The following is a 10,715-nucleotide window of genomic DNA, read 5'->3' on the forward strand; positions in this document are numbered from 1 at the left end:
CCACGTTGTACCCCGGTCTGCTCCGGGTGCCCCGGTTTCCTCCCACAATCCAACGATGGGCAGGTTAGGCGAATTGTCCAGGCTAAAAATTGAGGTTATGGGGATGGAGCAGGGGAGTGGGGCTAGGTAGGGTGCTCTTTCAGTGGGCCAATGCAGACTCGATGGGCCGAATGGCCTCCTTCTGCACTGGAGGAAATTTTTTTAATGATTTTTTATTAAGGCATATATAATTTTTAACAACAATTTTCAAGAGGAAAAAAAAACAACAGAACAAATAACACCCACCCAGCCAACAAGGAATTTTTTGAGGGCATTACCAGTGCAGTAGATAACGGGGAGCCGATGGATGTGGTATATCTGGATTTCCAGAAAGCCTTTGACAAGGTGCCACACAAAAGGTTGCTGCATAAGATAAAGATGCATAGCATTAAGGGTAAAGTAGTAGCATGGATAGAGGATTGGTTATTTAATAGAAAGCAAAGAGTTGGGATAAATGGGTGTTTCTCTGGTTGGCAATCAGTAGCTAGTGGTGTCCCTCAGGGATCCGTGTTGGGCCCACAATTGTTCACAATTTACATAGATGATTTGGAGTTGGGGACCAAGGGCAATGTGTCCAAGTTTGCAGATGACACTAAGATGAGTGGTAAAGCGAAAAGTGCAGAGGATACCGGAAGTCTGCAGAGGGATTTGGATAGGTTAAGTGAATGGGCTCGGGTCTGGCAGATGGAATACAATGTTGACAAATGTGAGGTTATCCATTTTGGTAGGAATAACAGCAAACAGGATTATTATTTAAACGATAAAATATTAAAGCATGCCACTGTTCAGAGAGACTTGGGTGTGCTAGTGCATGAGTCACAGAAGGTTGGTTTACAGGTACAACAGGTGATTAAGAAGGCAAATGGAATTTTGTCCTTCATTGCTAGAGGGATGGAGTTTAAGACTAGGGAGGTTATGTTGCAATTGTATAAGGTGTTAGTGCGGCCACACCTGGAGTATTGTGTTCAGTTTTGGTCTCCTTACTTGAGAAAGGACGTACTGGCGCTGGAGGGTGTGCAGAGGAGATTCACTAGGTTAATCCCAGAGCTGAAGGGGTTGGATTATGAGGATAGGTTGAGTAGACTGGGACTGTACTCGTTGGAATTTAGAAGGATGAGGGGGGATCTTATAGAAACATTTAAAATTATGAAGGGAATAGATAGGATAGATGCGGGCAGGTTGTTTCCACTGGCGGGTGACAGCAGAACTAGGGGACATAGCCTCAAAATAAGGGGAAGTAAATTTAGGACTGAGTTTAGGAGGAACTTCTTCACCCAAAGGGTTGTGAAACTATGGAATTCCTTGCCCAGTGAAGCAGTTGAGGCTCCTTCATTACATGTTTTTAAGGTAAAGATAGATAGTTTTTTGAAGAATAAAGGGATTAAGGGTTATGGTGTTCAGGCCGGAAAGTGGAGCTGAGTCCACAAAAGATCAGCCATGATCTAATTGAATGGCGGAGCAGGCTCGAGGGGCCAGATGGCCTACTCCTGCTCCTAGTTCTAGTTCTTATGTTCTAAGCAACCCACCTCAACTAATTTTAACATCATAAAATAAATAGTTTACAATTACCAGTTAAATAATGCTTAACAATGAAATGAAATATTTTAACTCCTAACTTCTTTATCTCCAATCTAGCAGAACCCATCTCAGGTCAGAACCCGCCTTCCTTTTTCCCTTCACTCCCCCTCCCCCCCCCCCCCCCCTCCTTATATCTGCTGACAGCTTAATTTTCCCAAAAGAAGTCGATAAACGATTACCACCTCCGGGCGAACCCGAGCATCGACCCTCTCAAGTCAAACTTAATCTTCTCAAGCGTGAGAAATCCGGCCATGTCACTAGCCCACACCCCCGATTTTGGGGGTTCCGAGTTCCTCCATGCCAATAAGATCTGTCTCCGGACTACCAGGGAGGCAAAGGCCTCTCTTCCCCCCTGGGCTCCCGGGTCTTCCGACGCACCAAAATTGCAACCTCTGGACTCGAAACCACCCGTACCTTCAAGGCCATGGACATGGCTGTGGTGATATGCATCACTATAGATACACAAGGGGTTAATGTAAATACAGTAAGACTAAAAAAACACTAGAGGGAGCACCAGAGACATCACGACATGCAGACATACAGCTAATGAACACATAGAATAGGACACGACCAATGGGCAGTCAAGACACCCAGAGGTGACACTATCACAAGGGGGCATTACACAACTCATATATAAGGACAGGGCACACATGCTCTGTCTCTTTCCACAGGCGACACTTAGAGAGTAGGACAGGGGCAGATCAGAAGCATCACACCCACCACGTGGCTTAGAGCAGACTGGTTAGTTAGACTGAGTTACTACAGCAAGATTAACAGGAGAGTGGAACTCAAGTAGGAGAATTGTGAACTGCTCAATAAATGTGTTAAACCTATCTCCAAGTCTGAACCTTCCTTTGTGTTATGGGAGAGGCATTTTCAGAACCCCAAAGTGTATCATGGAGTTCAACCAACCTCTCCCTTTAATGTATTGTTGCTTTTGAAGCACACGGCTTGGTCTTACAATTATGGACACGTGGGTTTTTAAACACAAAACAATGTTTATTCCAACTTAACCTTTTAAATAAACATTGGATCACTTAACACCCCTTACTTCAAAGATAACCCCAAAAATAATACAGCACTAAATAATCCTTCAGTTGTTCCTTCAAATCTCCAAAAGACTTAACACCTTTAAACAGAAACACATCAGGTTAAAGGCATTACTATTATGAGTTTAAATCACCCAAATGATTCAGAGATAGTCTTTCATGGCAGAGATCACAGCAGATCCAGCTCACTGCAAACACAGACACACCCAAGCTCTTTTCCTCAAAACTGGCTTTCTCCTTTCAAACAGCTCACAGCAAACCAGCCAGGCACTTTTCAGCTGCTCTCTCTCAAACTGAAACTAAAAGCAGAAGTGAGCTCAGCTCCCCCCACCCTCTGACATCGCTTCAGTAATATGAGCTGCTGCATTTCTTAAAGGTACATTGCTTAAACATCCATTTCTTAGAGGTACTCTCACGTGACACTTTGTCCCAGCATACATTAAGGAAGCAGCTTATGCTGCATGAAGAAGCAGAACACAACAATGGCATCAGCAAATTCTTGCCAGAATCCCTTAAGCTTCGGGCATGCCCAAAACATGTGGACATGATTTGCGGAAGCTCCCACACACTGCCCACACCTACCCTCCACCCCTTCAAAGAACTTGCTCATGCAGACCACCGTCTCACGCTTCCTGTGAGCCACCTTGCATTAGTGTACTGTAGGAATTCTATGATTCGTCTATGAAGATCCCACAATTTGGTTTCCTGTTGATACATATCCCAAAGATGTTTATCTTTCAGGATTTCCGACATCGTTGAACACCAGGATGGAACTCTGCAAATTTGCTACCATGATGATCTTTACCTGCAGTGCCCAGCATGCGGCTGTCAATAATGGACAGGTAACTCTTTCACATCGCTCAGGTGTCCTGGGCAGGTTTATTGCTGGTGTGTCAGATTTTCTTCTTGCTGTTGTACGTACGTACGTACTCATTTACTCACTCACTCACTCACTCACCATGTAAAAACATTAACATGAAGCACCGACAGATTATTGAACTGCAGAGTCTCCAAATCCATCTCAAATCTGTTGTTGGCGAACATTTGATGTGTTATGTACTCTGGAGTAACACTGGCTGCAACTGGGTGCAGCTTTGACCAAAAGATACTCCAGACCTTGAAGTTAGTTCAATCTGGTTTATTGAACCTGTCGCACAGTTAGCTCAGTTCTCTATGAGCTCGGCTCTCTGCTAACCTCAGTGTGGTTACTCTGTCTGACTGAGCCAAACTAGCTCTTAGCCACGTGCTGGAGGTGTGATACTGTACATACACCCTGACTCACTCTGTAGATGTTCATCGGCGGAAAGAGCTGTGTGAGCGCCTCGTGCCTTTTATAGTCAGATCCCACCCCTGAGTGTCCTGCCTGCTCATTGGTTATGTCCTGTTCTCTGTGTCCATTAGCTTCCTATCTGTATATCATTATCTGCATGTCTGCTAATCATGACATCATTCACACAGGTACCATTCCAACAAAGAGAAAGAGAGATAGAGAAACATTTAACATTGGCACTGGGCAGCACGGTAGCATTTTGGGTAGCACAATAGCTTCACAGCTCCAGGGTCCCAGGTTCGATTCCAGCTTGGGTCACTGTCCGTGCGGAGTCTGCACATCCTCCCCGTGTGTGTGCGTGGGTTTCCTCCGGGTGCTCCGGTTTCCTCCCACAGTCCAAAGATGTGCAGGTTAGGGTGGATTGGCCGTGATAAATTGACCTTAGTGTCCAAAAATTGCCCTTAGGTGGGGTTGGGTGTGGTTGCTGGGTTATGAGGATAAGGTGGAGGTGTTGACCTTGGGTGGTGGTTGGTGGTGGGTGGTGGGGGGTGGGTGGGGTTAGTCACCCACTCCGGAGAAAGTCCTGGACAACCCGAGAAGCTGGATTGGGGAAGAGGTGGTCTGTAAATGAAAGTTCTTTCTGTTGTTCTCCTGCCTCGGGACTGCTTTTGATTTTCCTCCTTTATCGAACAGTTTGATTGGACGGCCTGGGTGCCCAACGCTCCCGCTTCCATGAGGAAACCTCCCCCGACCAGCAAGGGGACGGTGACTATGGAGCACATCATGGAATCGCTCCCGGACATCCCCCATTCCTGCATTCAAATGGCCATCACTTGGACCCTGAGCCGTCCACAGCCTGCAATGGTAAGTCAATGGCCACTCGATTCCTCAGTATATTTATCTCTGCCTCAAATTTGTTTAGCATTCTGACACCACTGCACTCTGGGGTAGAAAACACAGATTCACCACCTTTTGAATAAAGTAATTCCTCTTCATTTCTGTTGCAAATCTGCACCCCCCCCGCCCCTCCCTCTCCCCGCTTAGCCAAAAGCTAAAGCCTCTGGTTCGATATTGTCCAACTCGGGGAAACATCCGCTCTACATCCACCCTGTGCATCCCCTTTACCATCTTAAACACCTCAATCAGATTTCCCCTCATGGACAGTGAGAGTCTCTTTCCTCGGATGGTGATGACCAACATGAGGGGACATAGCTTTAAATTGAGGGGTGGTAGATATAGGACAGATGTCAGAGGCAGTTTCTTTACTCAGAGAGTAGTAGGGGTGTGCAACGCTCTGCCTGCAACAGTAGTAGACTCGCCAACTCTAAGGGCATTTAAGTGGCCACTGGATAGACATATGGATGAAAATGGAATAGTGTAGGTCAGATAGGCTTCAGATGGTTTCACAGGTCGGCGCAACATCGAGGGCCGAAGGGCCCGTACTGCGCTGTAGTGTTCTAAGTTCTCTAAGTTCTAAGTTCTTCAGAACTGCAGCCTAAACTGCCCAATCTCTCTTCACAAGACGAGGCCTTCATCCCTGGATTCAATCTGGATTCTCACAAGGCTAGAACGAGAGGAGTGCAGAGTGTTGTGTTACCTGTAGAGCAGCTAATCTGTGCTACTCAACAACTCAGTTACAGTAGAGGCTTTGGAAAAAGGCTCAAAGTCGTCCAGAAGTTTTACAGAAGGTTCATTGAACAACGCAACTTAAAATAATTGTGTGAGCTCTTACTTAAGGAACTGTACTAGTAGAAAAGTTACACCTTTGCTATGCTCTACAACTAGGCCTGACCACAGTAGCTGCCCCCAGATAAATTTCTTCTCCTCACAGTCAAATCAGCCAAAGAGGCAGAGGGCTGGCTGCGTCCCGCTTTTATACACGCCAGTGCTGCCCCCCGGTGGTCTTTCCATTACCCATCAGCCCCTTCTGTACATAGAACATAGAACAGTACAGCACAGAACAGGCCCTTCGGCCCTCAATGTTGTGCCGAGCCATGATCACCCTACTCAAACCCACATATCCACCCTATACCCGTAACCCAACAACCCCCCCTTAACCTTACTTTTTTTATTAGGACACTACGGGCAATTTAGCATGGCCAATCCACCTAACCCGCACATCTTTGGACTGTGGGAGGAAACCGGAGCACCCGGAGGAAACCCACGCACACACGGGGAGGACGTGCAGACTCCGCACAGAGAGTGACCCAGCCGGGAATCGAACCTGGGACCCTGGAGCTGTTAAGCATTTATGCTAACCACCATGCTACCCTGCTGCCCCTTTGTGAGGTGGAGGTGGAGGAGGTTACAGAGATAGGGAGTGAGTGTGGGTCAGACGTGGCGCAGAGTTTGCAAACTGTCTGGTTCGGCCTGAGACGGTTGCTCGGGACAAGTCCGGGTGGAGTGGGTTCCCAGTCAGATTGTGGGGGTGGACACCACAGCCCCCTGGATGTAAGAACCCTGAATGAAATGGGTTTGTCACACTCCCCCCCCCCCCCCCCCCCACCCCCGATTCCTATTGGGCGTGGGCCCAACAGCACAAAGCTGCCCCAGTTTACAACTGAACGTGTCCTCACCCCAACTAAATACAAACCATCCATTTTCCCCGCAGAGAAAACTCGGTGATTATGAGGGGCATTTCACCGACGGGGCAGCGAAGGAGCACATCAGGGAATTTCAGGAAGAACTGAAGAAGATCGATCGCAAGATCCAGGATCGTAACGCGCGCCTGAGCCTAAAATACGAGTACCTGCATCCTGAGAACATCGAGAACAGCATCACCATCTGATGGGCAGAGTGGCCTGGCTCAGGAAAACATGTGTGGATCCCTCCTGCATTGTTGATGGTTACCCGAGGGATTTAAAGATCTTGGATAATTATTTATTAAGGTGGGGGATTGGGGGTGGGGGTGGAGGTAATTTTAGGGTGTCGGAGCCGCCCACAGTGTGTTTTAATCACAATGTTTAGATTTTGTGTTGGGGTAATAGTTTCTGTGGGCCCTCAAGTTTTAGTTGGACAATCTTATGCTAATGTTGCACCACCAGAGTGTCGGGAAAGCCTGTGGTAATAATAATCATAATCTTTATTAGTGTCACAAGTCAGCTTACATTAACACCACAATGAAGTTACTGTGAAAAGCCCCTAGTCGCCACATTCCAGCACCTGTTCAGGTACACGGAGGGAGAATTCAGAATGTCCAATTCACCAAACAGCACGTCTTTCGGGACTTGTGGTAGGAAACCGGAGCACCCGGAGGAAACCCACGCAGACACGGGGAGAATGTGCAGACTCCGCACAGACAGTGATCCAAGCCGGGAATCGAACATGGGACCCTGGCGCTGTGAGGCAGCAGTGCTAAGCGCTGTACCACCATGCTGCTGATGACATACATAGACTTACACAGTACTGACAGCACAGAATCAGGCCATTCGGCCCAACTGACCCAGCTTATACCCCTCTTCTTCTAACCCCATCAACATACATTCCTATTCCCTTCTCCCTCGTGTTTAGCTAACTTCCCCTTAACAGTATCGATGTCATTCACCACAACCATTCCCTGTGGGAGTGAGTTCCAAATTCTCACCGCTTTGGGTGAAGAAATTTCTCTTGAATTCCCGACCGCGTTCCTGATGTCTGGGGTTTTAGTTATTAATGGTGTGTTAATTATATTGGTAAGAATCACAGCCGCTGAGTGTTGCTTTATTAAGTGCATAGAGCATTTATAAACTGAGACCGCTGGGAGTGTGAAGCATGCAAATATATGAAATGCTGCATTTTGTATATCAACCAACTATCAATAAAAGGATTTGCGTCTAGATTCACAATTCACCAACTTGCTGGGATCCAGTTTATCAATAAAAATGAGAACATCTGCTGTTTGTGATGTCAACGGAAGGATAATTTCAAATTAGAGCCAATGAGATTGGTTATTTCCACGGGGGAGCAGTGGGGCCGATATTTATTATCCCATCTGAAAGACCTCCCACAGTACAGCCCTTCCTCAGTACTGACCCTCTGACAGTGCGGCACTCCCTCAGGACTGACCCTCTGACAGTGCGGCACTCCCTCAATACTGACCCTCTGACAGTGCAGCACTCCCTCAGTACTGACCCTCTGACAGTGCAGCACTCCCTCAGTACTGACCCTCAGACAGTGCAGCACTCCCTCAGGACTGACCCTCTGACAGTGCGGCACTCCCTCAGTACTGACCCTCTGACAGTGCAGCTCTCCCTCAGTACTGACCCTCTGACAGTGCAGCACTCCCTCAGGACTGACCCTCTGACAGTGCAGCACTCCCTCAGTACTGACCCTCTGACAGTGCGGCACTCCCTCAGGACTGACCCTCTGACAGTGCAGCACTCCCTCAATACTGACCCTCTGACAGTGCGGCATTCCCTCCGTACTGACTCTCTGACAGTGCGGCACTCCCTCAGTACTGACCCTCTGACAGTGCGGCACTCCCTCAGTACTGACCCTCTGACAGTGCGGCACTCCCTCAGGACTGACCCTCTGACAGTGCGGCACTCCCTCAGGACTGACCCTCTGACAGTGCGGCACTCCCTCAATACTGACCCTCTGACAGTGCGGCACTCCCTCAGTACTGACCCTCTGACAGTGCGGCACTCCCTCAGTACTGACTCTCTGACAGTGCGGCACTCCCTCAGTACTAACCCTCCGTCAGTGCAGCACTCCCTCCGTACTGACCCTCTGACAGTGAGACACTCCCTCAGTACTGACCCTCTGACACTGCGGCACTCCCTCAGTACTGACCCTCTGACAGTGCAGCACTCCCTCAGTACTGACCCTCTGACACTGCGGCGCTCCCTCAGTACACGTGTGTACACACACGGAGAGACACACACACACAGACACACACTCAGACAGACAAGCACACAGACAGACAAGCACACAGACAGACAAGCACACACAGATAAACACACACAGATAAACACACACAGATAAACACACACAGATAAACACACACAGATAAACACACACAGATAAACACACACAGACATTCACAGAAACACAGGCTTTGCACAACAGACACACACAGACACACACTTATACATACACACACATTACACACTCATAGGCTTTGCAGCAACAGACACACACGCAGATATACACACACACACAGACAGACCATCACCGTTACCCCTCGAGCCCTTCCATCAGGTGAAACCCCTGACTAACCCAGCCCTTTTTAAGTCTCACTTGACCCTTCACCCGCAGGTGAGTCTCCTGCAGCATTGCTACATCGGCCTTCAAGCTTTTAAGATGCGCAAGCACCTCTTGACCGGACCTCCTAGCCCTCTCACGTTCCACATGACTATCCTAACTGGGGGGTCTCTACTCTCCCCCCCCCCCCTTCTTATCCACCATCATCATACCACCGGGCCCTGCCCCATGAGCTTGTCCCGCCCCATCCAGTATTAACCCCTTCCCCCTGCCAGAATCCCCCCTGCACTTCCCCTCGAAAGAAATCTCAACCAGTATCGATTCCACACCCCCCTCCCCTTTTACTTGCCTCGTAGGCCGATCTACGAGGCTAATCAGGCTCCAATGCCCTCCTCTCACCTCCGTTCACTCGCCGACTTTAGTTAGCAAGCGCGGGTGCCCCCTCTCTGCCTCCGGCCCCGCCCCTGGAAAGGCATACCCTCCCCTCCCACCCAGTCCCAGAAGAAAAGAAAAGATAAGCAATCTAATCTGTACAATTCAGTAAAATAACGTATAACCAGCACAACATCAAACAAAGGAACTAAAATGTCAATCAAACCAAACCAAAAAATTAAAACTCTATAACAATGTGAAGTCAAGTGAGTTACAATACAGGTCAATGAAAAGAAAGTTATAACATTGATACATTTTCCAACTCCCCAAACACAGTCCACAATCTCTCTTCCAGCTCCCCTCCTCACTTCTGTCCCCCAAGCCTTCAGGAATGCCTCAGCCGCCTCCACTGCTTCAAAATAAAAATCTTAGGCGCTGTACGTCACCCGCAGCTTTGCCGGGTATACCATACCAAATCGCGGTCCCATTGTAGTAGTGTCGCCTTTACTCGGCCGAACACCGCTCGTCTCGTCGCCAACTCAACCTGTGATTATGCCGGTCACCAGCAGAGGGAGATTGCTGAAGTTGAGTCAGTGAGTGTGTGAGATTATAGTAAGAAGTCTTACAACACCAGGTGAAAGTCCAACAGGTTTGTTTCAAACACGAGCTTTCGGAGCAATTTCCTCAGGAAGGAGCAGTGGTCCGAAAGCTAGTGTTTGAAACAAACCTGTTGGACTTCAACCTGGCAGCGCCGGCCCTAGGGTTGCTGGCGCCCCGGGCAAGCTGAACTTCGGCGCCCTTGGGGGGGGGGGGGGGGGCTGAGAGGGGGGGCGGGGCCGAGGGGGGGGGCGAGCGGGGGGGGGGCCGAGAAGGGGGGGAGCGGGGGGCGGGGCCGAGCGGGGGGGGGGCAGGGCCGAGCGGGGGGGACCCGAGGGGGGGGGCGGGGGGGGGGCGGACCCGAGGGGGGGAGCGGACCCGAGGGGGGGGGGGGGGGGGGGGCCCGAGGGGGGGGGGGGGGGCGGGCCCGAGGGGGGGAGGCGGGGGAGAGCGGACCCGGGGGGGGGAGCGGACCCGAGGGGGGGGAGAGAGCGGACCCGAGGGGGGGGAGCGGACCTGAGGGGGGGGCGGACCCGAGGGCGGGGGCGGGGCGGGGGGGGCGGACCGAGCCGGGGGGGGCGGACAGAGGGGGCGGACCGGGGGGAGGGGGCCGCCCTGGGGGAGTGCGG

At 50.0% G+C, this 10,715-nt stretch overlaps 1 protein-coding gene across 1 annotated transcript in view; it reads left to right on the forward strand.

The window, feature by feature from the left end:
* Positions 1–7,076, forward strand: part of LOC119958406 (polyunsaturated fatty acid 5-lipoxygenase-like) — a 43,085-nt gene extending 36,009 nt beyond the window's left edge. Inside the window, exons 12-14 of the mRNA XM_038786921.1 lie at positions 3,408–3,508; positions 4,630–4,800; positions 6,548–7,076. Coding sequence (XP_038642849.1) covers positions 3,408–3,508; positions 4,630–4,800; positions 6,548–6,724 — 449 coding nt within the window. The 3' untranslated portion in view covers positions 6,725–7,076. The remainder of the gene's footprint in view (positions 1–3,407; positions 3,509–4,629; positions 4,801–6,547) is intronic.
* Positions 7,077–10,715: the final 3,639 nt, after the last annotated feature.

The sequence above is a fragment of the Scyliorhinus canicula genome, chromosome 29 (genome assembly GCF_902713615.1).
Source record: "Scyliorhinus canicula chromosome 29, sScyCan1.1, whole genome shotgun sequence".
Classification (NCBI taxonomy): domain Eukaryota; kingdom Metazoa; phylum Chordata; class Chondrichthyes; order Carcharhiniformes; family Scyliorhinidae; genus Scyliorhinus; species Scyliorhinus canicula.